The sequence below is a fragment of the Pelophylax lessonae genome (assembly GCF_965119305.1).
Source record: "Pelophylax lessonae genome assembly, chromosome: 5".
In the NCBI taxonomy this organism is placed as follows: Eukaryota; Metazoa; Chordata; class Amphibia; order Anura; family Ranidae; genus Pelophylax; species Pelophylax lessonae.
The window spans coordinates 414,700,821-414,728,630 of record NC_138772.1 but is presented as its reverse complement, the minus strand read 5'-3'; the positions used below and the strand labels follow the sequence as shown (position 1 = coordinate 414,728,630).

The following is a 27,810-nucleotide window of genomic DNA, read 5'->3' as shown; positions in this document are numbered from 1 at the left end:
GGCTAATTGAGCCCAATTTGGACATTTTCACTTAGGGGTGTACTCACTTTTGTTGCCAGCGATATAGACGTTAATGGCTGTGTGTTTAATTATTTTGAGGGGACAGAAAATATACACTGTTATACAAGCTGTACACTCACTACTTTACATTGCAGCAAAGTGTAATTTCTTCAGTGCTGTCACATGAAAAGATATAATAAAATATTTACAAAAATGTGAGGGGTGTATTCACTTTTGTGAGATTCTGTATATATAAATGAAATGGTTGCAGTAGGTATGTACACCTGGAAACTCAAGGACTGAGGTCACTAACCCAAGTTGCCCAAAAACAACACTAGCAGATAATCTCGCTATTCACCCTTTAGGCCAATACTGTCCCAGACTTTTAGCATATTGTTTATTTTCATGTATTTTCAGTCAAGCAGCAAAGTGTTGTATTTAAAGTTAAATTAAGACATGAGAATGTCCATCAAAAACAGATGGTGCGGTCTCTGAAGCATTAAGCTTAAATGCGCTTCATGGTACATTTTGTTGAAGTAACTATGAACTCCTACCATGAGGATTCAGGTGTGCTGGCAACCCATTACTTACCATCTCCTCCAAAAGGAAAAGGTTACATTTTAGGTCAAAATGTTATTAGGAGCGTATGAAAAATGATATGCCTAATTGGGGATTCATGTTATCCCCTCCCTTTAACCTACTATACAAGCCTTTATAGGGAACACTTGAGCACCTGGAATTCCCTTTCTTTTTCTTGGGTAGGCAAAATACATGCAGGGAAATTACATATCTTATTACATAAAACTTCTTTATTATGTATATACCTAATTGGTATTATCAATACCTATTCAAAGTCATAGCTTGTGTAATAAGCAATGCAAATTTGGGGAGATATGAGACCTAGAGCAGCTTTCCTAGTTTTATATTGAACAAACTTTCTGGCAATCTAAAATAGAATATGGTTATCACTCCAATACCACCCTCCTGTTTCTGACCTGACATTACACCAATCCCTGAAACAATGTGGGTACATTTTCTAGTAGAATAAGGTCTCCTATTTATCCTTATTGGCAATAATTCATTTCCCTTTATTCCACCAACCAAACGAGGAGCCCCACACATTTAAATTCTGGTCAAACAGTCAAATAAGCATACATTCTATACACCTTCACGGAGGTTAAAATTTGACTACCTCCAGGAGTCTTGGAAGGCACCAAGTTCTGAAGGTTTTAGATACATTCAGATCTCCTATTTTCTCTGCTTTCCCCTGAAAGATAAATCTGAGACACGCTATAGTCATATCTAACTTTGAAAGGAGATGCTCCCAACAATTTCATTAAACTTTCATATACGAATATGTGGCAAGAAAATCTGGGAAGAACAATGGACCAGATGGAAGTAGAGTTAATCTGGTTGCAAGTTGCCAAGAATTCTTTTAACACACTAGCTACCCTGCAAGTATAGTTTACAGTGGAACTTTAGTCAGAACGTTAGCTCCTGATAGATTACTTCATGATGGCCTTTTTGCAGGTATAGCTTTAAAAATAAGTGTTTATACTATTTCAAGTTCCACTTTAATATGTATCAACCTAATCACTACTAGATCCTTGGGCTTCTTCTTCCTCAGGGTCTATGTCCTATATGTACTGGCACTGCCACTGTAATTTTTAAAAACTTTGGACCAAAGTCCGTAATCTTTCTGTATATATGCATTAAACTTCACTTTTACTTGACTAGAAACCGGTGGGAAGCCTTATCAAACTGAAAAATACCCTGTTTAACTAAACCTGAAGGAAAATAACAAATTGTCATGAATATATTTTTAGCAACTAGACAAGGAATCTCCAAGCTCATGGGGACTATCCGTGTTACCTTACACAGACGTTAAAAATATGAGACACAGGCACCATTATTAATGGGAAGCTCACACATATACTCACTTACATTACCAGAAAATTCCTTAATGTCTGATCTCCTTTGTTTCAATATCTTCATTCTGATGGGTTTGGCCACACCTTGTTGCATATATTACAGTAGAATGTGTTACCCTACCTAGACATCAGTCTCCCTGGTGATCGAACCCCACCCCACCCTTTATCATTCAATTTCATTTCCTGCAACCCATGGTTTGGTGTAAAGCATAGTATTCCTTTAGTAACAAAACCAAATTCACTTTGCTGAAGTGAGACCAGTATTGTATCCCCACTGGCTGCTGTGTATACTGCACTTGCACCATTATATTAAGGGTGTCAGGGCAAGGATGTGAACCCCAGAAACCTCTGCTGTGTCAGGCAATGTTTCTTCTTGCTAAGCTACCTTGAATGCTGAACAGTTTCCTGGAAAATTCTTGGAATGATCCTGTCTTGTACCTTGTTTACCTTGAACTCGTTGCTCCTTTATTTCACTTCCTGTTTGCAAGATTATTGTTCTCTCTCCAGCCAGTATCTCACTCTTGTCTTTCCTGCTGCCTTCCATTTTTTGCTACCCTCGATATTGACCCTTGGCTTGTTCTTCAACTACTGCCTGATCCCAACCTGCAACTAATCTTTGACCGTTGGCTTGTTTACTGACCACACTTCTGTTTGATCCCCGCCTACTTATCCGCTACTGGACCCCAGTTAGCTCACCTCCTGGTGGGGCGATCCTGAGGACCGCTACCTGGTACTAACACACAGCAAAGTCCATCTCCACCATCGGGAGCTCTGGTGAACGCCGGTTAGTGCTTAGACTCTGTAACTCAGGTGAGCCCACGTCATTCACCAGGGCAACTGCCTGTGTACCTATTCTGCTGGTTGGTGGTAGTTCCGCTACTGCTATGGCAATTAGTCTTTGGGCCTGACCCCTGATCATGACAAATGGTGCTGCATAGAAGGGGAGTATGTAATAGTTTACCTTTTATGACTTTATTGATATAAAGGTTTATATACAGAATTGCAATTATAATACAAAAAATCTGCATCCAACTAATGACATATAAATTCTACTTAGTTGAACTAAAGCAAACCACTGCATGTTCCATGTTAGTTGTCCAAGTGCAACTTTTTGCACCACACAGCTGTAACTTACCCCTTTCCTTTCAGCAGCACTGGAGCTGCCTTAGCCAGCTGTTGGCTCTGTACTATTTCAGGGGTCTTTTGGGAAGACCTGAGTATCATGACAACGCAATAACCACAAAGGCACAGAGAAAAAAATGGTATGACACTTTTCAGAATGACAAGTACACAACTGGCCATAGATGTAGTGAAAACAGATACAACATTAAATAAAATGCAGAAAGGAATAGGGATGCAGAACAGACTCTGTCTGTAATGTTTATCCAAGCAAGACTAAAACATAAAATGATGCTGCTTTGCGTTGCATGAAACAAATGAGAAAGCTATTTTCTGCCAATGACTTTAACTTGTCTTCTAAATCATCCAGTAAATGTGATACATTTGGTTTCCCTTGCAGTAAAAGAATGGTTTCACCTAGTGTCCTTTTCACATTCAATCCTTTTATCTGAATGTTTATAAACTGCAACCACAATTAGATGTTCTATCTTACAAATCTATGATTCCAGATCAAGTTGCCTTTTCACTTATGGACTAATGACCATGCAGGGCTTATTCAGCCAGTCAGTGCTAGCAACACTACCTTACAAGAGGCCTTTCCATCTAGTGGTCTAACTGTACCTTTTACCAATTTACAGCAGGCTCACTAACAGAAGACAGTCACTGCTTGGTTATAGTTATTCTCACCTCTCTGCCAAATAATGCCAGAGATGTTTGTGTTGTTTTCTTCTATCCCGTCTGTTGTTCCAACCTTCTTTGCAAACCTTTGTTGGGCATCTGTGGCCTGCCTAAAGCTGGCAATAGATGGATCACAATGCCAGCAGAGACCGGTCAATGTATTATTAATGTATGACCTTCTACAACTAGGTGCTTTTTTTTTTTTTTAATTCTTTCCTACAGACAGATACATGTAGCTCTGGCCAGATTACTTTTAATACCATAAGCAAAGGTGCCTAGAGGAGTTTTTTTTTTTTTTTAAATTGGAAAAAAGTAAATTACATCTTAATTAAGTTCAAACCCAGTTTGAATTATATACTATACAATTTTATCAGTCTGCACAATTTATTTTTGAATAACTTTCTAACATGACAAACACAAAGGGCAGAGAAATTTCAGTAACATTACAGCACACGCTACCGAGACTTTAAAAAGTACTTATACCCCTTGAAATTTTCCACATTTTGTCATGTTACAACCAAAAATGTAAATGTATTTTATTGGGATTTTAGGTGATAGACCAACACAAAGTGGCACATAATTGTGAAGTGGAAGGAAAATGATAAATGGGCTTTTAATTTTTTTTTACAAATAAATATGTGAAAAGTGTGGCATGCATTTTTATTCAGCCCCCTTTACTCTTATACCCCTAACTAAAATCTTGTGCAACAATTGCCTTTAAAAGTCACATAATTAGTAAATAGAGTCCACCTGCGTGTAATTTAATCTCATAAGTACAGGTGTTTTGTTAAGCTCTCAGAGGTTTTTCAGAGAACCTTGGTGAACAAACAGCATCATGAAGGCCAAGGAACACACCAAATAAGTCAGGGATAAAGTTGTGGAGAAGTTAAAAAAAGGGTTAGGTTATGAAAATCTATCCCCAGCTTTGAACATCTCACAGAGCACTGCTCAATCCACCATCTAAAAATGGAAAGAGTATGGCACAACTGCAAACCTACCAAGACATGACCGTCCACCTAAACTGACAGTCCGGGCAAGGAGAGCAATAATCAGAGAAGCAGCCAAGAGGCCCATGATAACTCTGAAGGAGTTGCAGAGATCCACAGCTCAGGTGGGAGATTTTGTCCACAGGAGCAACTATTAGTCATGTACTCCACAAATCTGGCCTTTATGGAAGAGTGGCAAGAAGAAAGCCATTGTTGAAAGAAAGCCGTAAGAAGTCCTGTTTGCAGTTTGTGAGAAGCCATGTGGGGGACACAGTAAACATGTGGAAGAAGGTGCTCTGGTCAGATAAAGCAAAAATGTAACTTTTTGGCCTAAAAGCAAAATGCTAGGTGTGGAGGAAAGCTAACACTGCACATCACCCTGAACACACCACTGTGAAACATGGTGGTGGCATGTTGTGGGGATGCTTTTCTTCAGCAGGTACAGGGAAGCTGGTCAGAGTTGATGGGAAGATGGATGGCGCCAAATACAGGGCAATCTTAGAAGAAAACCTGTTAGAGTCTGCAAAAGACTTGTGACTGGGGCGGAGGTTCACCTTCCAGCAGGACAACGACCCTAAACATGGAAATGGTTTTGATAAAAGCATATTCATGTGTCAGAATGGCTCAGTCAAAGTCCAGACCTAAATCCAATTGAGAATCTGTGGCAAGACTTTTAGAATTGCTGTTCAAAGATGCTCTCCATCCAATCGGACAGAGATGGAGCTATTTTGCAAAGAAGAATGGGCAAACATTTCACTCTCTAGATGTGCAAAGCGGAAGAGACATACCCAAAAAGACTTACAGCTGTAATTGCAGCGAAAGGTGGTTCTTCAAAGTATTGACTCAGGGTGGTGGAATACAAATGCACGCCACATTTTTAACATATTTATTTGTAAATAATTTTGAAAACCATTTATCATGTTCCTTCCACTTCACAATTATGTGCCACTTTGTGTTGATAGATCACATAAAATCCCAATAAAATACATTTATGTTTTTGGTTGTAACATGACAAAATGTGGACAATTTCAAGGGGTATGAATAATTTTTCAAGGCACTGTGTTTCTCTACTATAGCAGGATCCATAATTTATACAAACATACCAAATAATCAGAAATGTATATGTTAAACAGTACTATCATGAAGCTAAAGTGTAATTCAAACCAAAACTTTTACTCAAAAAATACAAGGATTTGCTTTAATAGAATCATGCAACATGTTCTTCCATAATAGACTGTACATCCAGAAATAAATCTGGAGACAAGTTACATTTTATGTGAAATAAAAATACTGTCACAAATACTATACAAATTTGAAATTAATTGAATACTGAAACAGTATTAAGTTAACAAATACAAAACTAATGTTTATTTCCAATATTTGTACATTTGTTTGGTTATGTCAAAAAAGCCTGCATTTAATATGTTTTTGAATATCTTTTTTAATTTGATAACTATTGCCTGATTCATTTCCTATAAATCAATGCATTCTTCTGTGGAGAAGAATATAACTTAGGAGGCTGCTGCAAAAACCGAAATCAAAATTTGCTGAATTTTATGAAGCTTGTGTTATTATATTTTAGAAAGGACATCCAGACATTGAGAATCAACACCAGCAAAAACACATACCAAAAGAGTGAAAAATTGGATTTTTGTAAGATCTTACCGTAAAATCCTTTTCTCTTAGCTCATTGACAGACGTAGTCCTCTTTGATTCACATCAATAGGGTTATGCTGCCTCCGCAGGAGTAGGACTAGGCAGAAAGAAAAAACGTTCTGGCTCCACCCCAGGGGCAGTCCCAGAGGGCATATCCTCCCCCTCTCTGCTACAGGGAATCAGTTCTGTTATACAGCAGTGTCAGAGAATTTAACCCAACCCAACTCAATGATAGAGGGGCGGGTACTACGTCTGTCAATGAGCTAAGAGAAAAGGATTTTACGGTAAGATCTTACAAAAATCCAATTTTCTCTGTCGCTCATTGACAGACGTAGTCCTCTTTGATTCACATCAATAGGGACGTCCAGAAGCAGTGCCACAAATGAGGGGTGGGATTGACAGAAATCAAAATCCAATCTAGAAGGCCCAACCGGTGCCAACTAGAAGTTTAAAGGCTCATTATAAACAAAGAATGAGACTCAAATAAAAATTCCAACGGAAAAAAACCCTCGAGGTAGACCACTGGTCTCCTCAAATTGCGGCCTGCAAAACCTTGCGGGCAAACGAGGCATCAGACGATGCCATTACATCAACTTTATAATGTTTTGTAAAGGTATGCACCGACGACCAGGTAGCCGCCTTGCACACCTGGACCACTGACGCCTGATGGCGAAAGGCCCATGACGCAGTGCCCGAGTGGAATGCGCCTTAACAGGGAACGGGGGCTCCCGACCCTTAATGGAATAAGCCTGTACCACCGTCTGTCTGATCCATTTGGAAATAGTCGCGGCAGGATGCAGGCAACCCCTTTTTGGGTCCATCCGGGACCACAAAAAGTGAATCCGTCTTGCGAAACGAGTCTGTCGTTTTCAAGTATACCCTGATCGCCCGAACCACATCCAAGGAGTGTAAAGCAAAACTCCCGATGATGGCTGGGCTTAGGACACAGGGAAGGTAATACAATTTCCTCATTCAGATGAAATTCTGAAACCACTTTTGGTAGGAAGGATGGATTCGGACGAAGAACCACCTTATCTCTATGAACCACCAGATATGGGGAACGACAAGATAATGCAGCCAGTTCTGACACCCTGCGTGCAGAAGTGATGGCCACCAAGAAGGCCACCTTCTGGGACAACGTAGGTAAAGGAATCTCCCTAATATCTTCAAAGGGAGGTTTCTGAAGAACCGACAATACTAGATTAAGATCCCAGGGTGGTATCGGCGCACGCACTGGCGGAGCCAGATGTCGCACCCCCTGGATGAAATTCCGCACCAAGGAATGAGTAGCCAAAGGTTTCTGAAAGAAGATAGCTAATGCTGAAACCTGACCCTTGATAGTGCTCAAGACCAGTTTCTGCTCAACCCCTTGTTGCAGAAAGGCTAATATTCGACTAACCGAATAAGAACGTGGGTGGAACCCCAGAGGTTCACACCATGCAATGTAGGACTTCCATGTGCGATGATAAATCTTTCTGGAAGTCGCTTTCCTTGCTTTAACTAGAGTAGGAATAACTGAAGCTGACAATCCCTTGTCCTTCAGCACCTGGGTCTCAATAGCCAGGCCGTTAAAGCCAGCGATCGTAAAGCAGGATGGAAGATCGGTCCCTGAGACAGTAGGTCTTCTCTGAGAGGAAGTCGCCACGGAACGTCCGCAACCAGCCTGACCAAGTCGGCGTACCAGGCTCGACGAGGCCAGTCCGGAGCTACCAGGATTACTGGAATTCCTTCCCCCTCTATCCTGCGAAGAAGTCTTGGCAGTAACCCGAGAGGAGGGAAGGCATACATTAGCTGGTATTGCCCCTACGGGGCGACCAGAGCGTCTGCGGTCTCTGCTAGAGGATCACGGGAGCGAGCCACAAATCTCCGTACTTTCCTGTTGAATCGAGATGCCAACAGATCCACATCCGGGGTGCCCCAACGTAGGCACAACTGGTGGAAAACTTCTGGATGGAGGGACCATTCCCCCTGATCCAGAGTCTGACGGCTGAGATAATCTGCCTGCCAATTCTCCACCCCTGGAATGAACACCGCAGAGATAGCTGGAACAAACCGTTCCGCCCAGCGAAGAATGCAAGCCACTTCCTTGGCCGCCCGGACACTCTTGGTGCCCCCTTGGTGATTGACATAAGCCATGGCAGTGGCGTTGTCCGACTGGATCCGAACCGGGCTGCCCTGGAGCTGCTCGGTCCAGTGAATCAGACAAAGTCTGATCGCTCTCAGTTCCAGTACATTTATCGGTAACCTGCTTGCCCACCGAACACATTCTGCATTACAAGGGGGACTTTTAGTGTCAGAAAGACTCCGACCATGTATGGAGGGGCCCATATCCCAAAACGCCTCATAGAGAGGAAAGGGAAACATTTATGCTTGAAGATCTCACAGGAAAAAAACTGGAGAAACTACCTAAAAATATATTTCTAAAAAATCTTGCCAGGACCAAAAAGATCCCAGCAAGGAACTTAGGTCCTTACTCCTGACTAGACAGAAAAAAACTGATTCCCTGTAGCAGAGAGGGGGAGGATATGCCCTCTGGGACTGCCCCTGGGGTGGAGCCAGAACGTTTTTTCTTTCTGCCTAGTCCTACTCCTGCGGAGGCAGCATAACCCTATTGATGTGAATCAAAGAGGACTACGTCTGTCAATGAGCGACAGAGGAATACTATTTCACTTCTAATTCTAAGAGTTCTTATGCTGGCCCAGAGAAAAAACGCAAAATATTTTGTACATTTCTGAGGGACAAAATCATATACGAGAAGAATACCAGATTTACTTTACCTGTCTCGTTTTAAGAAATTTTAATGAAAGGACAAACCTACACTGTAGCCAATTTTCTTTGTAGTTTATCGTATTTCAGCAAGACATAAACTACTAGGGTACAGGCTAAAAGAATCAGGTAAACATAGAAATGGTTTAGTGCGCAGTCAAAAGCACTAGCTAGGTTAGTATTTGGATTTCTCATACTGACCGTGGAATGCTCTGCAGTTGGCTTGCATACAGCTTTATCAGTGAATGCTCATCTGTTACAGGACTAGTTAGGCTTACAGTGTCAAGTAACCTGAATGAGTCAAACAATGGAATCTACAATTACGTTGTAAGAGTCACATGCATGTTTAAGGCGTAAGTGCAAAAAAAGCTTCCACAATGCAACACAGTGTTAACATGGTAAAAAGGTGTCCATTTTAAGGAATTATTCATTTTTACATATGTTCTACATCATTCTTACTAATGACCTTATGCCTTCTAGCAATGCAATTTCTTCCCTTAGTGCCGGTTCACACTATTGCGATGCGGGAACACTGCGAATATACAGCCATACGCTGGGGGTGTCAATTTGAAGTTACCGACACCCCCAGATCAGATCGCATATCAGAGTGCGATCTGACAGTTTGCACAGGAATCGGATCGCACTGGTGTGAACCACCATTCGATCCAATTCTACTGCGGACCAAAAAAAGGGTCCTGTGCGTGTTCACTGCGATTACGGTGCCAATTCAGCCATACAAACTGTATGGCTGAACTCGCACCGCACAGTCATCGCATGTGATTTTAGGAGTAGTGCGCTCCAAATCATATGCTATGTCTGTGATTGCAATAGTGTGAACCGGCACTTACAGTCCTTTAGCATTATTCCTGCCTGCTCCCAAACCTCTGCTAAATGTCCCCCTTTTTACCTTTAGTCTCCCTATTACATGTCACCCACCACATACCTCTTTCCATACACTTACTACTCTCTTCCCACTAACACTTTTTTCTTACAACTCCCTTACTACTACCACTTTCTTCTATATTATTATTATCCTCTTCCTACCTCCCTCTTCCATACATTCCAATTCCTATTCCATATTAATTATCCTTCTTATTGTCACTGCTCCTTTCCTGCCACCATTTTCTCTTTCTGCTCTAAATGCTACCAGTATCCCTTTCTTCTATACAGCTCCATTGCTCTTTCCCTCTTTCATTTTGTCTACTTCATCCTTCTACATCCATTGATTACTTTCTGATTTTCTCCTCCTTAGACATTACTGCATTCCTCTCATCTCCTCTTTCCATATTGCATCATTCATTTTACGTCCATTCTGCTTTATCATTCTGACTTCAGTACTATTTATTTGCTCTTCCTCCATACTGGCTTTTACCGTCTTCTTCCATACTGCCTTATTCCTCTTCGCTACTTCTTCCATTCTGCTTCATTCCTCCTTACCTCCTTCTAATTCTTCTTCCATTTCATCTACTTCCTCTTCCATACTCAATGCTTCCTTCCTGCTACCTCTTTTAAACTTCCCAGTTGGAATACATCTATGTTTAACAGGATTGTTAAATTGTCTGGATAGGATCATAATCATTCTGTTGCTTTGTGCTTTTCTTATTAAAAGCAAGCAAGCAAGCGGTCTGCATAGTGATTTCATTTGAAGCAGTCAGCATGAACTTATAGTTCGGTCACTAAGCACGGAAATATGCTTGATGCAGCATAATTGTAGTGTTTTTATTTTGCATGTGTACATATTAGGAAAATATAAAAGCTAAAGTAGTATATATGTACAAACCCAATTCCAAGAAAGTTGGGACACTGTACAAATTGTGAGTATAAAAGGAATGGAATAATTTACAAATCTCATAAACGTATATTTTATTCACAATATAATATAGATAACATATCAAATGTTGAAAGCGAAACATTTTGAAATGTCATGCCAAATATTGGCTCATTTTGGATTTCATGAGAGCTACACATTCCAAAAAAGTTGGGACAGGTAGCAATAAGAGGCCGGAAAAGTTAAATGTACATATAAGGAATAGCTGGAGGACCAATTTGCAACTTATTAGGTCAATTTACAACATGATTGGGTATAAAAAGAGCCTCTCAGAGTGGCAGTGCCCCCCAGAAGTCAAGATGCGCAGAGGATCACCAATTCCCCCAATGCTGCAGTGAAAAATATTGGAGCAATATCAAAAAGGAGTTTCTCAGAGAAAAATTGCAAAGAGTTTGAAGTTATCATGATCTACAGTGCATAATATCATCCAAAGATTCAGAGAATCCGGAACAATCTCTGTGCTTAAGGGTCATGGCCGGAAAACCATACTGGATGCCCATGATCTTCGGGCCCTTAGACGGCATTGCATCACATACAGGAATGCTACTGTAATGGAAATCACAACATGGGCTCAGGAATACTTCCAGAAAACATTGTCGGTGAACACAATCCACTGTGCCATTCGCCGTTGCCGGCTAAAACTCTATAGGCCAAAAAAGAAGCCATATCTAAATATGATCCAGAAGCTCAGGCATTTTCTCTGGGCCAAGTCTCATTTAAAATGGACTGTGGCAAAGTGGAAAACTGGTCGGTGGTTAGACGAATCAAAATTTGAAGTTCTTTTTGGAAAACTGGGATGCCATGTCATCCGGACTCAAGAGGACAAGGACAACCCAAGTTATCAGCGCTCAATTCAGAAGCCTGCATCTCTGACGGTATGGGGTTGCATGAGTGCGTGTGGCATGGGCAGCTTACACATCTGGAAAGGCACCATCAATGCTGAAAGGTATATACAAGTTCTAGAACAACATATGCTCCCATCCAGACATCGTCTCTTTCAGGGAAGACCTTGCATTTTCCAACATGACAATGCCAGACCACATACTGCATCAATTACAACATCATGGCTGCGTAGAAGAAGGCTCTGGGTACTGAAATGGCCAGCCTGCAGTCCAGATCTTCCACCCATAGAAAACATCTGGCGCACCATAAAGAGGAAGATGCGACAAAGAAGACCTAAGACAGTTGAGCAACTAGAAGCCTGTATTTGACAAGAATGGGACAACATTCCTATTCTTAAACTTGAGCAACTTTTCTCCTCAGTCCCCAGACATTTGCAGACTGTTATAAAAAGGATGCCACATAGTGGTAAACATGGCCTTGTTCCAACTTTTTTGAGATGTGTTGATGCCATGAAATTTAAAATCAAACTTTTTCCCTTAAAATTATACATTTTCTCAGTTTAAACATTTGATATGTCATCTATGTTGTATTCTGAATAAAATATTGAAATTTGAAACTTCCACATAATTGCATTCTGTTTTTATTCACAATCTGTACAGTGTCCCAACTTTTTTGGAATCAGGTTTGTATGATGCATAATTCAAAGTGTGCAGAACGTTACCTGCGTGACATCAGACCCACACACAATCGGGTAACCATACAATGGGTCGGGCCAGCCAAAGAATGCAATTTATAAAAAAAAAAAAAAAAGACAACTTTCAGAGTCCATTCAGACTAGCGCAACTTGTCAGGCGACTTGGTCGCCTGACAAGTCGCGGTCGGTCGCTCGCCATTGAGTAGTACAGGACCCGTTCTAATAGGAGCGACACAAGTCGCTCCGACTTAGAAAAAGGGTCCTGTAATACTTTGGGGCGACCTGGAGGCGACTTGTATTGACTTCAATTATATGAAGTCCATGCAAGTCGTGCCGAAGTCGCGGTGCACGCTGTGCACGCTGTGCTCGCCATTGAGTAGTACAGGACCCGTTCTAATAGGAGCGACACAAGTCGCTCCGACTTAGAAAAAGGGTCCTGTAATACTTTGGGGCGACCTGGAGGCGACTTGCATTGACTTCAATTATATGAAGTCCATGCAAGTCGTGCCGAAGTCGCGGTGCACGCTGTGCATCGCGACTTCACAGGTCACCCCACAAAGTCGTGTCACGCCAGTCTGAATGGGCTGTCAGACACACCGTTCTTGAAAGAAAGCAAAACAAAAAAATGTTTCAGTGTAACAGCCAATAGCCATAGCAAAAGCAATATAGAGTACAAAAAGAGGCACAAGAAGGCACAGTGGTGTACATACAGTGAATCAGCTGACAGGAAACAAATATCCAGAGGAGGTATAAACCTCAGTAATTTCCAGCTCAGGACACAGGACGGTTTCAAGCTTGATTTTCAGGCAAGTATGTACTACCCTCAAATCCAGTGAAGTCAGACCTGGGGAAGCCAACCAGGGTTCCCACAACTTTACTGGGCATCTACGGTGGAGGTATATTAACTTGTTACAGCGTAGAGTGTTCCCTACAACACTTATCCACTCCTTTCTAGTTGGGGGAGTCTCTAGCTTCCAATGCTGAAGAAGCAAATTACGAGCCTGAAATAGCACTTTGGATAATGCCTCAATCTGATACAAAGGCAAGTCACCATTGTACAGAATACAAAACCTCAGTTTTTAATCAGCAGCTTATTTAAACATTTACCGGGTAGGCATCTTTTTTTTAATTCTTGCCTATGTTAGACTGGTACCATGATCACTGTCCTAGAATTCCTGTTTTAGGATTTTTCCTTGCAGCATCCTATGGAGTCACCCTTGTAAGTAGGGATTAGAGTTGTGCCTCCCTACAATGTGTGCATCAACAGAAACAAACAGCCCCAGAGCCTTGGATGGCAAGGCACTCTCCTGCTCCTCCCCCCTCCCTTCTCCAAACTAGCAGATTAACTGAAGACTGCAAGGTCCACCGTTAGGTTTTTTTCTGTGAAAATTAGAAGTTTAGGGAAACAGCACAGAGAGAAGGAGCCAGCTGGGGTAAGAATTGTAACAAATATTTTTTTGGGGAAAGATATTTTATTGCGCTCAACATATTAAGCTAAAAAAAACCACTGATTGTTTAATACTACTTTAAGCTAAGTAATGGTGCCAGTTTCACTTTTGCATAAGGCAATGTTTAATACAAGGCTAAAGAGACAAATTAAATTGATAGATGTATGTTCATTTACTCAAGGATTTGACTGAGACACTAAACACATTTTTAAATATTATCAGTTCAGTAGTCTGGATACACTTTACTAAGAAAACTTTTGTTACATAAATCCAAATAAAGGACTGTTTGGACAAAATGACACTATCTAATTGCACTTTTTACACTAGATATCTTTTTAGCTTTCCAAGGTAACATACGTACAGAAATGAATGGCAAAATAAAAATCCTAAAGTACTTACATTTTGTTTGAAAAGTGACTTCCTGAGGGAACAGAGTGGGAGAAGAGTGTGTCATTCATGCTGGTAACAGGTCTGGGAGGCCTATGGGAAGCAGACAGGAACAATCCTTCATATTAATAATTTCATTTATAACTGCTTAGCATTTTGCTTGTTGAGGTCAAAACTGTCCTTTTGATATTGATCTGAGGCTTCCAAAAGGTGTTCTTTCCTCTATGATCCAATATAATTATGTCAAACATTATGATTCAAGAACCCAAAACTACTAAAAGTTAAAGCCTATATGGAATAGTAAATTACAACTTGTACACTGCTGATCTACTCTAAAGCTGGCCATAGATGACCAGCCAGTGGGCTGACCAGAAAAAAACAAATAAATAAAATCAATGGAGTCTCCCATCCACACAAGGAGGAATCCTCCCTGCTGTTCCATTGTATTCAGGCCGCGAGACTTCTCTACTCTCAGAACACACTTATCAGTGGTGCAGCCACTGAGCGACAAAAGTCTTCCAACATTCCTGTTAGACAGAAGTCAATCATTAGATCGAAGTATTGCCGGTCTCTGCTGAACCGGTGGCATTTTGATCCATCTATGGCCAGCTTTAGGCTAGCCATAGACGGGGCAAGTTATTCCTGCAACCGACAGACAGTGCTGACCAGGAATTCTCTCCTGCTGAGCAATTGTCTGCTCCTGGCGGAAGGGGGGGGGGGGGGAAGCTGTCCCCGCCAGGAGAAGACAGTGAATATTGCTAATGGCTATAGCAGCCGCTAGTTATAATTGCAAGTGAATCTTTCAGGCTGGTTGTACCCAAGTTGATCGATCAACTTGGCACATTCAGCCTGCCTACACATTGTTCGAATCTCAGCCGGTTTCTGTTGAACCGTCCAAGATTTGAACCATCTATGGCCGGCCTTATTCCACAAGCACAGATTCTGCCATTTGCTGCAAAATCAATTGCCAACCTCCTCAAAAACCAACTCTACAATACGAGTTTAGCGTCAATTGTTTAAAAAAAAAAAAAAAGAATCTCAAGAAGGGTCCTAATTATTTCTCACAAATGCAAAAAATATGCAGAATACATATATACATACATTTACATATACACGCACACACACCAAATCTGACACATTCCATGCAAAACTCCAAAGATTGACTGGACAAAATGATTGGCACCCTCAATGTAATATATGGTAGCACACTCCAAAAAAAAAATAACTGAAATCAATCACTTTCTGTAAACAATGAGTTTCCTACACCTCTCTACCGGAAATTTGGACCACTCTTTCACCAACTGCTCCAGGTCTCAAAGATTGGAAGGGTTGCTTTTCCCAGCTTTTTTGAAATCTCTCGACAGGTGCTCTATGGCATTTAGATCTGGACTCATTGCTGGCCAGTTCAGTACTCTCCAGCGCTTAGTCTTAAACCATTCCTGGGTGCTTTTTGAAGTGTGCTTTGGGTTATTGTCCTGCTGTAAGACCCATAACCTCTGACTAAGATCCAACCTTCTGACACTGGGCCCTACATTGCACCCGAGAATTCTTTGGTAGTCTTCAGATTTTAAAATTACATGAACACAGTCAAGAAATCCAGTGCCTGAAGCAGCAAAGTAACCCCAAAACATCAGTTACCTCCACCATGTTTGACTGTAGGGACTGTGTTCTTTTATTTAAAGGCCTTATTTATTTTTCTGAAAACAGTAGAATAATGGGCTTTACCAAAATGCTGTATTTTGTTTCGTCTATCCACAGCACATTCACAGGCTTTGGCTTCCTCAGGTAAGTTTTGGCAAACTCCAATCTGGCTTTTTTATGCTTCTGTGTCAGCAGTGGGGTCCTCCTGGGTGACCTACCATAGCGTCTCTTTTCAATCAGATGGAGATGTATAGCCCGGGCTGATGCAGTTGTACCCTGTGCCTGGGGGTCAGCTTGAATTTGTCTGAAAGTTGATCGAGGCTCTTTATCCACCATTTGAACAATCCTTCTTTGCAATTTTGGATTAATTTTTCTTTTTGGTCCATGTCCAGGGAGATTAGCTACAGTGCCATGGGCTGTAAACTTCATGACAATGTTGTGCACAGTGGACACAGGAACATTAGGATCTCTGGAGATGGACTTGTAACCTTGAGATTGTTCATGGTTTTCCACAATTTTTGTTCTCAAATCCTCAGACAATTCTTTGCTGCTCTTTCTCTTTTCCATGCTCCGTGTGGCACACAGAGACACACAACAACGGAAAGGTTGAGCCAATTTTTCACCATTTTAACTGGCTGGCGGTGTGATTTCTATACTGTTAGCACCTGTTAATTGATACAGGTGAGTTTAATTACAAATTACAGGAGCATCACAAACTTGAAATGCAATTATTTCTTACAATTTTGAGAACGTGACAATTTTTGTCAAGTCCATTTTTGGAGTCTTGCATGGAATGTGTCAGATTGGGCTCTTTGTTTCTCCACTTTTTTGTGTCATAGCAATACAAATGAAAAAAACAAAAAGAAATAAACATGAAAATGCCTAAACATTTGTAATTGCAACAGTTTTATGGGTAAAGTGGTGCATTATCTGGCAGAAATGCAGGGATATATAGATAGATAGATAGATAGATAGATAGATAGATAGATAGATAGATAGATAGATAGATAGATAGATAGATAGATAGATAGATAGATAGATAGATAGATAGATAGATAGATAGATAGATAGATAGATAGATATAGAGAGAGAGAAAACATGCTCTTGTATCACTTTAAATAAAAAGTCTATATTAAAACTTTACACACAGTACAATTTCTACAGGATAACAATGTCTGCATGTACAGAATGAATTGAAGTCAATAAGAAAATAAACACTATATGTATTACACATCACAATACTTACCAAGTGTCCCTTTTGCAGCAAGAAAGTGGAAAAGATATATAAGCATATATATATCTATATATACTTATTATGTATACGCATCTGCTTTTTAACTAATAAACATTTTTTATTGAGGAGAGGAAACCGTTTCCATGCATCATTGTAAACCAATAAAAACCGTACAAAGCACAACTTTGATTATCAGGAAACGCTCAGGTTATTTTTTTTTTCGTTTGTGTTTGGGCATGATAACAAATGTAGCATAAATAAACTTAAAACACTACTCTGTAGTCTGATTAAAGATCAACTCTAGCCCTACCCTCTATCTTGCACAGTTTTACAGGCTCCTCTCTTGTACTAAACTTGCTTACTCTGATTTCACTGCACACTGGAAGCTTCTCACAGTGTGTATAAGATGTTACATAGTCAGGTTAAAAGACCATCGAGTTCAACCAATAGCAAAAAACAAACAAATCAAAAACCCTTTATATACACAATCCAGTACCAACAGTTGATCAAGGGAAGGCAAAAAAAAAAAAAAAACCTATAAAAGCATGATCCACTTTGTTCCAGCAGGGGAAAAAAAACCTTATCTAATCCAACAGGAGCCAATCCGATATTCCCTGGCCCAAAAATCCCCAGTCTAATTACCTATAAATGTTAGTATCCTGTTACTATCTACTGAGCTGGCCAGAGCTAGGTCTCGAGGGAGTATATTCCACATTTTCAAAGCTCTTAAGGCTCGTACACACTTGACAAAAATCGGACGAAATATCCTCCGATTTTTCTCTCGCATGCTCAGCGGTCATAACCGTTTTTAGTTGACAGTGCATAAATGTTCACGAAATTTCTCGTCCGATTTTTTTTTTGGGACATTTGTTCCTAGACTTCCAGGGTCGTCAGCAACTTCAGATCATGCGTGGTCTTTCTAATCCGATTTTTCGCGGATGTACTGCATACACATTATACGAAAATTGGTCGTCTGGGGACGGACGATAAAAATTTTGGTGTTTGTCCCTCCATTTTTTTTCGTTGAAAATGTCGGCATTGGCTGCTGAAAGTTGTGTACACACTAGCTGAAAATCGTACGATTTTACATCGGAAGGGAATTTTCGGCAGATTTTCTACTAGTGTGTACCCCACTTTACTGTGAAGAAGCCTTTCTGAATCTGGAGGTGCTTTTCCTCCGGGGAAATACATAGTTATGGTTACATAGTAGTTGAGGTTGAATAAAGACAATAGTCCATCCAGTTCAACCTGTGTAGGTGTGTGTGGCTGTAATCATCTCTCATACCCCTGAATGTTCTGATCAATGAGATGTACGTCCAAGAGTCTTTTGAAAGCAACCATACTTCCCGCAGAAACTACCTCTTGTGGTAGAGAATTCCACAATCCTGTAGCCCTAACAGTAAAGAATCCGCTGCGTTGCCTGAGGTTAAAACGCTTCTCCTCTAATCGCATTGTATGCCCTCGAGTCCTCATGCAATCCTTTCGACTGGATAGCTTTTTTTCTATGCTGAGATCACCATTGAGGTATTTATAAATTGCTATCATGTCCCTTCTCAGGCATCTCTTCTCCAGGGAGAATAAATCAAGCAATTGCAGACGCCCCTCATAATTAAGGTCCTCCAATCCCCTAATTAGTTTAGTTGCCCTTCTCTGGACTCTCTCCAGCTCAAACACATCCCTCCTGAGGACTGGCGACCAGAACTGGACAGAATACTCCAAATACAGTATCTCACAAAAGTGAGTACACCCCTCACATTTTTGTAAATATTTTATTATATCTTTTCCTGTAACACTGAAGAAATGACACTTTGCTACAACGTAAAGTAGTGAATGTACAGCTTGTATAACATAACAGTGTAAATTTGCTGTCCCCTCAAAATAACTAAAACACACAGCCATTAATGTCAAAACCGCTGACAACAAAAGTGAGTACACCCCTTAGTGACAATGCCCAAATTGGGTCCAATTAGCCATTTCCCCTACTTTGTGTCATGTGATTTGTTAGTGTTAGAAGGTCTCATGTGTGAATGGGGAGCAGGTGTGTTACATTTGGTGTTATCGCTCCCACTATCTCATACTGATCACTGGAAGGTCAACATGGCACCTCATGGCAAAGAACTTGGATCTGAAAAAAAGAATTGTTGCTCTACATAAAGATAGCCTAGGCTATAAGAATATCACCAAGACCTTGAAACTGAGCTGCAGCACGGTGGCCAAGAACATACAGTGGTTTAACAGGACAGGTTCCACTCAGAACAGGCCTCGCCATGGTCGACCAAAGACATTGAGTACACGTACTCTGTTGTCATATCCAGAGGTTGTCTTTGGGAAATAGAGGTATGAGTGCTGCCAGCATTGCTGTAGAGATTGAAGGGGTGGGGGGTCAGCCTGTCAGTGCTCAGACCTTACGCCGCGCACGCTGCATCAAATTGGTCTGCGTGGCTGTTATCCCAGAAGGTAGCCTTTTCTAAAGATGATGCACAAAAAGCCAGCAAACAGTTCGCTAAAGACAAGCAGACTAAAGACATGAATTACTGGAACAAAGTCCTGTGGTCTGATATGACCAAGAAAAACAAATTTGGTTCAGATGGTGTCAAGCGTGTGTGGTGGCAACCTGGCGAGTACAAAGACGAGTGTGTCTTGCCTATGGTTAAGCATGGTGGTGCGAGTGTCATGGTCTGGGACTGCATGAGTGCTGCCAGCACTGAGGAGCTACAGTTCATTGACTGAACCATGAATGCGAACATGTACTGTGACATACTGAAGCAAAGCATGATCACCTCCCTTTGGAGACTGGGCCACAGGGCAGTATTCCAATATGATAACGACCCCAAACACACCTCCAAGACGATCATTGCCTTGCTAAAGAAGCTGAGGGTAAAGGTAATGGACTGGCCAAGCATGTCTTCAGACCTAAACCCTATTGAGCACCTGTGGGGCATCCTTAAACGGAAGGTGGAGGAGTTGCAAGGTCTCTAACATCCACCAGCTCCTTGATGTCATCATGGAGGAGTAGAAGAGGACTCTAGTGGCAACCTGTGAAGCTTTGGTGAACTCCATGCCCAAGAGGGTTAAGGCAGTGCTGGAAAATAATGGTGGCCACACAAATAATTGACACTTTGGGCCCAATTCGAACACTTCCACTTAGAGGTGTACTCACTTTTGTTGCCAACGGTTTAGACATTAATGGTTGTGTGTGGAGTTATTTTTCAGGGGACAGCAAATTTACACTGTTATACAAGCTGTTCATGCACTACTTTACATTGTAGCAAAGTGTAATTTCTTCAGTGTTCTCACATGAAAAGATATAATAAAATATTTAGAAAAATGTGAGGGGTGTACTCACTTCGTGAGATACTGTATATGGACCACTTATGTATTTATACATGTTGATCCACTCCCCCCCCCCCCCTTAATTGCCTCTTCTCAACCAGGGAATAGATTCAGTTCAACTAATCTTTCCTCACAGGGGAGTTCCTTAATGCCTCTTATGAGTTTGGATGCCCTTCTCTGCGCTTTCTTCAGTACTCCAATATCCTTTTTTTGTGAGCTGGCGCTGAACTCTCTGCAGTCTACAGCTCTTGCCACAAGAAAGTATTGCTAACTTTCAAACTGTAGCTTAACATTTAATGCGACTATTACATCTATGATCTACCACAACACCCAGATCCTGCTTGACCACTGACTCCCCCAGCTGTCATCCTCCTAGAAAGTTGCAGCAAGTCTAATAAAGCCTGACATATTTCCTGAATGGAGGACATCCTGCGCCATCCCAATCTTTTCTCCACAGCCTTACTGTACCTACCCCACCTCTTTCATTGGATTTCAGTTATTTCAATCATGGAGGCTCAGGATCACATGTAGAAGTTAACACACCTTATTTTCAGAAAGCCATGTACAGCTCCCTGCCAGCCTCTCCTGGCAGCCATGATCCGTCAGCATTGCACAGCGAACCAAAAAAAAACACCAAAAACCTAGTGATGGTGTCACAGGGTCTAGAATATGGTATTTAATGAAAATTGAAGGGTTTTGTTTAATATATTTATTAGCAGGTTGTTGAGGAGGGAAAGGAGGGACCAGGGAAGGCAAAATTTAAGCAGATTAAACTTCACCATTATGGATCATTTTTCTACTATATAGAATTGAAAAAAACAAACAAAACAAATATATATGAAAGGCAACAAGTAACTAGGTCTACTTTAAACTGTATTGAATTTCTATTATTTTGTACCATTTCTCTTTTTGGTGTCATTAAAATCTAGTGAGCTAACATGCATAGAAGGATAATGGCAAACTGGCAAAGGATTGTTCACTATGAGGCATATTTGTGGATGTAAAGTAAGTCCAGTCAAAACCTAACTAAGCATAAACTTGCTCCCATTCCCATTCCAAGCCCTATACTAACTGTCCTGTAAAAGAAGCATGCATATACAGTGCATCCAGAAAGTATTCACAGCACTTAAACTTTTTCAACATTTTGTTATGATACAGCCTTATTCCAAAATAGATTAAATTCATTTTTTTCCTCAAAATTCTACAAACAATACCCCACAATGTCAACATGAAAGTGAAAGAAGTTTGTTTGAAATCTTTGCAAATGCATTAAAAAAAAAAAGGAAAAAAAAAAAAAAAAAATCACATGTACATAAGTATTCACAGCCTTTGCCGTCACACTCAAAATTGAGCTCAGATGCATCCGGTTTCCACTGATCATCCTTGAGAGGTTTCTACAACTTGATTGAAGTCCACCTGTGGTAAATCTGGTTATTGGGCATGATTTGAAATGCACACACCTGTCTATATACAGGTCCCTCTCAAAAAATTAGCATATTGTGATAAAGTTTATTATTTTCTGTAATGTACTGATAAACATTAGACTTTCATATATTTTAGATTCATTACACACAACTGAAGTAGTGCAAGCCTTTTATTGTTTTAATATTGATGATTTTGGCATACAGCTCATGAAAACCCCAAATTCCTATCTCAAAAAATTAGCATATCATGAAAAGGTTCTCTAAACGAGCTATTAACCTAATCATCTGAATCAACTAATTAACTCTAAACACCTGCCTGGTTCATTACTCAAAACCGCAATCATGGGTAAGACTGCCGACCTGACTGCTGTCCAGAAGGCCATCTTTGACACCCTCAAGCAAGAGGGTAAGACACAGAAAGAAATTTCTGAACGAATAGGCTGTTCCCAGAGTGCTGTATCAAGGCACCTCAGTGGGAAGTCTGTGGGAAGGAAAAAGTGCGTCAGAAAACGCTGCACAACGAGAAGAGGTGACCGGACCCAGACTGGGGAGAGGGAAATGCCAAAATGCCTGAAGTCCAGTGTCAAGTACCCACAGTCAGTGATGGTCTGGGGTGTCATGTCAGCTGCTGGTGTTGGTCTACTGTGTTTTATCAAGGGCAGGGTCAATGCAGCTAGCTATCAGGAGATTTTGGAGCACTTCATGCTTCCATCTGCTGAAAAGCTTTATGGAGATGAAGATTTCATTTTTCAGCACGACCTGGCACCTGCTCACAGTGCCAAAACCACTGGCAAATGGTTTACTGACCATGGTATTACTGTGCTCAATTGGCCTGCCAACTCTCCTGACCTGAACCCCATAGAGAATCTGTGGGATGTTGTGAAGAGAAAGTTGAGAGACGCAAGATCCAACACTCTGGATGAGCTCAAGGCCGCTATCGAAGCATCCTGGGCCTCCATAACACCTCAGCAGTGCCACAGGCTGATTGCCTCCATGCCACGCCGCATTGAAGCAGTCATTTCTGCGAAAGGATTCCCGACCAAGTATTGAGTGCATAACTGAACATAATTTTTTGAAGGTGGACTTTTTTTGTATTAAAAACACTTTTATTGGTCGGATGAAATATGCTAATTTTTTGAGATAGGAATTTTGGGTTTTCATGAGCTGTATGCCAAAATCATCAATGTTAAAACAATAAAAGGCTTGCACTACTTCAATTGTGTGTAATGAATCTAAAATATATGAAAGTCTAATGTTTATCAGTACATTACAGAAAATAATGAACTTTATCACAATATGCTAATTTTTTGAGAGGGACCTGTAATGCCCCACAGTTAACAGTACATGTCAGAGCACAAACCAAGCAAAGAAGTTCAAGGAATTGTCTACAGACCTCTGAGACAGGATTGTATTGAGCCACGGATCTGGGGAAGGGTACAGAAAAAATTATACAGCAATGAAGGTCCCAATGAGCACAGTGGCCTCCATTATCCATGGAACCAGGACTCTTCATAAAGCGGGTCATCTGGCCAAACTAAACGATTGATGACCAAGAACCCAATGGTCACTCTGACAGAGCTCCAGCATTTCTTTGTGGAAAAAGGAGAACCTTCCTAAAGAAAAACCATCTCTGCATCACTCCACCATACAGGCCTGTATGGTAGAATAGCAACAGGGGAAAGAGGAAGCGCTTCTGGTTAAGGCTATCCAGCAAATTCTATGTAAATGTATATATCCTGAATGTACAACACTCCACACAGGGAAAATTAAGAGTTAAAAAGCCACAGTTTATTGTTCAGTAAAAACAACCAAAGCTTAAGAAGGCACTGGATCGCAACACAAATAGTATGTCAGACTGAGTCTGTCTACTTGCCCCGCAGCTGCCAGATCACAAGAGGTCACGTGACCAGAAGAGATCTAAGATAAGGTATTTACAGGCATTGATTTTGGGGATTTTGTCAGCAGGTCCATGAATCATTGACTGGGACCTGGTCTTCATATAACTACGTTGCATCAGACGCTTACTGCAGTCCTAACTCCTGTAAATTTATGAGAGTCTCCACAGTGGAAGCACATGCACTCTAATGGATAGATAGGGGGCAGGTCGCAGGCCTATATGCACGCTGCCTGCGTGCCAGGAAAACTGCGCTCTGTGCATGCGCTGGAGTGATGTCATCCTGTGCCAGCCAATCCAAACAGCCAAAGACCAGCACCCAGAAGAGTTCAGGGGGAAGATGCCGGTGCCAGCGAGACACTATACGGGCATCAGACTGTTGGAACCAAGGAAAGTTTGTGTGTCTTTCGTTCCACTTTAACTATAAAAAAGAACTTTCATACTTCATGCTTAATTTTCAATTCATTAACTGTAGAAACGACAGTTGGATGCTATGGACAACAAGAAAAGTTCTTGTTGGCACATTTATCGTATACAAGCCCCAAATTATTTTAAACCATCTGTTCTTGGCTGGCCCTGGTGCGAACAGTAATCTTATTGACCTCTTTTGTTTTTATGATTAAGTTTGTCAGGTCGTCTCCATTACTCTCTCATGGAAAACCTATGACAGAAAGACAAGTGGAAACAGTGAGGCATTTTAACCACTTGCCGACCGCCGCAAGTAGATTTACTGCGGCGGTCAGCCCCTCACAGGCAAAGTGACGTAAATAAACGTCACTAGCCTGTGAGGCTCTGGGGAGCGAGCGCGTGCCGGCACGCTCCCACTCCTGCGCGGTCACGGACCCCCCCCCGCGCGTGTGACCGGCGGACCCGATGTCCGCCGCTCACTCTGCGATCGGCGGGGGAGAGGGAGAAAGTCAGGCAGCTTGTGTAAACAAGCTGCCTGTCATTCTCCCCTGTGTAGAGACACCGATCATACGGTTCTACTATGTAGGACCGTTGATCAGTGTAACTACAGCTCAACAGACAGCCAATCACAGTTAGAATCACACCCCTAAGGACACACACAGCCCCTCCCTCTCAAATAAAGTTAACCCCTTCACTGCCAGTGTATTTTTACAGTAACAGTGCATATATATAGCACTGATTACTGTAGAAATGTCACTGGTAACCCCAAAAGTGTCAAAAATGTCAGTCAAGGGTCCGATCTGTCCACCGCAATGTTGCAAAAAAAATTGCAGATCGCCGCCATTTTGCGTTAAAAAAAACACCAAAAATGACAAAAATCTTTCCCTTTGTTAGTAAACGCAATAACTTTTGCGCAAACCAATCAAAATACGCTTTTTGCAATTTTTTTTACCAAACATAGGTAGCATAAAACAAATTGGCCGAAAATGTTAAAAAATTTTGATTTTTACTTTTTTTTGGGGGGGAATTTCATATAAAAAAATGTGAAAAATATTGTTATTTTTGCAAAATTGACGCTCTTTTTTTGTTTATAGCGGGTTTTCAAAAAAATCGCACAGGTGATCAAATACCACCAAAAGAAAGCTCTGTTTGTGGGAAAAAAGGACGTCAAATTCGTTTAGGTACAGCGTCGCACGACTGCGCAATTGTCCATTAAAGTCACGCAGTGCCGAATCGCAAAATATCCCCTGGTCGTTTAGCAGCCAAATCCTCCGGGGCTTAAGTGGTTAAGGATATCTATAAAATATTGCAGTGCCACTACCTGGAATATAAAAGGATATAAATAGTGACCCTGCAGATAGAAGATTTACCCAAAGCATACAAACAAAATTAAACGAATAGCTTTTAAAGTATACTTTTAACCTCTTGCCGACTGCCCACCGTAGTAATACTGCGGCACAGTGGTTTGCCTGCACAAAATCACGCAGTACTACATGATTTTGTGCACGAGGTCTCAGCGGTGCGCGCGTGCCACCAAAGCCGTGCTCCCGCTGTGTTTAGAGAGAGTGGGAGGCGGGCTGCGGGAGGAGCTGCGGTGATTGCCACCGGCCTCCCACAATCATCACATAAACTAAAAGAAGACCCGCCTGCTTATGTCAACAAAGCAGGCGAGTCTTCTGTCAGACAGGCAGGGAGAGATCAGAAGTTTCAGCTAAGCTGAAACTTTGATCTCTCTGTGCCTGTCACAGAACCATTCCCCCACATAGTTAGTAAGCATATTTAGGTACACATGAACCCCTTTGATCACCCCCAGTGTTAACCCCTTCCCTGCCAGTGTCATTTATACAGTAACAGTGCATATTATTTAGCACTGATTACTACATTAATGTTACTGGTCCCCAAAAAGTGTCAAAAATGTCAGTTAGGGGCCCGATCTGTCCGCTGCAATGTCGCAGTCCCACTAAAAAAACTCTGATCGCCGACATTACTAATAAAAACAAAAAAATAAATAAGAATTCCAAAAATGTATCCTGTAGTTTGTAAACGCTATAACTTTTGCACAAACCAATTAAAATATGCTTTTTGGGAATTTTTTTTTACCAAACATATGTAGCAGTATACAAATTGGCCTAAACTGATAAAAAAAATTAGATTTTTTAATTTTTTTTTTTTTTTATTGGGAATGCTTTATAGCAGAATGTAAAAAATAGTGTTTTTTTTTCAAAATTGTTGCTCTTTTTTTGTTTATAGCGCAAAATCTAAACCGCAGAGGTGATCAAATACCACCAAAAGAAAGCTTTATTTGTGGGAAAAAAAAAAGTACATCAATTGTATTTGGGTACAGTGTCGCACAAGCGCGCAATTTTTTGTTAAAGTAACGCAGTGCCGAATCGCAAAACATGGCCTGGTCATTAAGGGGGTAAGACCTTCTGGAGTTGAAGTGATTAAAAAGACCATAAAGTGCAACATTAAAGGTCATATGAACCAAAAAGCATATTTTAATTTTTGCATAATAGGCCAAATCACATGTCCATGACTTATTAATTTCAAGGAGCCAAGATAAGAGAGATGTCCTCCAAAGTTTCAGTTTTACAAATTCAGATAACAATGTCACTTTCCCCCTGTTGATCTTCCATAATAATGTTAGATAAATAATTGGGTGGTCCAACTGTAAGATGGCAGCACCTATGTTTTGTCCTTCTCGAAAGAGAAAAAGAACCTCATCACTGAAACACTCCCAGATATTTTTGACTCTACTTTACAAATAAGAGAATTCTTTCAAACTCTAAAACTGTTGAACATCTAGTAAAGCAAAAGAAAATGTGTTGTATAAAAAATCTAAACAATTTTTAACATCCCCCGTTATTAGCCCCCATTCACACTACTGTACTGCTTCACGGATAGGGAAGTCCATTCATTTCAACGTGGCAAAGAAGCTCAAGTATTTTTAAGCTTTATGCATTTGCGTGTCTTGTTTGCCACATTTGGGCTCTGGTTAACAATGAATGTCGAATTTGCACATGGTCACGTGCCACGTCAAGTGTGAATGCAGGCTTAGAGAGACATATCTGTGATAAACACAACAATGCAAATGTCATGGGTTGTCCACTTATGAGAACTGAACACATCTGATAAAATAATGTTGATCCTACAGCCAGATTTACTCGTTATATACATCTATTCTTAATGTCCCTTCAGCCTAGTGAAAATAGCATGCACCTTGCTTCAAACAAATGTAAAACTGAACTCCAACAAACATAAAAATTCCCCCTTGCAGTGGGGCTGCAGCCACAATGCAATGCTCAGGTGCAGTGAATAAATTACTGACAGCAATTTATTCACTGCACGTGAGCAGTGGATTGTGCTACCCGATATCCATTCACATAGGGGGGCCAGGATCTGGGGGTCCCCTTGTTAAAGGGGGCTTCCAGATTCTGATAAGCCTCCCCCCACAGACCCCCACAACCACAGCCCAGGTTTGTGGGGAAGAGACCCCTGTCCCCATCAACATAGGGGGCAAGGTGCTTTGGGGTGGGGGGG

General features: G+C 41.1%; 1 protein-coding gene across 13 annotated transcripts in view; it reads right to left on the bottom strand.

The window, feature by feature from the left end:
• The window catches only part of DTNA (dystrobrevin alpha), a 366,042-nt gene that overhangs the window by 70,964 nt on the left and 267,268 nt on the right, over positions 1-27,810 (bottom strand). For 9 of the 13 annotated variants that reach the window (XM_082258701.1, XM_082258699.1, XM_082258694.1 and 6 more), the window contains exons 10-12: positions 14,349-14,429; positions 9,338-9,427; positions 3,067-3,144 (exon numbers count right to left, since the gene is read on the bottom strand). In XM_082258701.1, the coding sequence (XP_082114827.1) occupies positions 3,067-3,144; positions 9,338-9,427; positions 14,349-14,429 (249 nt within the window). The remainder of the gene's footprint in view (positions 1-3,066; positions 3,145-9,337; positions 9,428-14,348; positions 14,430-27,810) is intronic. The other 4 variants (XM_082258704.1, XM_082258693.1, XM_082258695.1 and 1 more) reach the window with 2 other exon arrangements.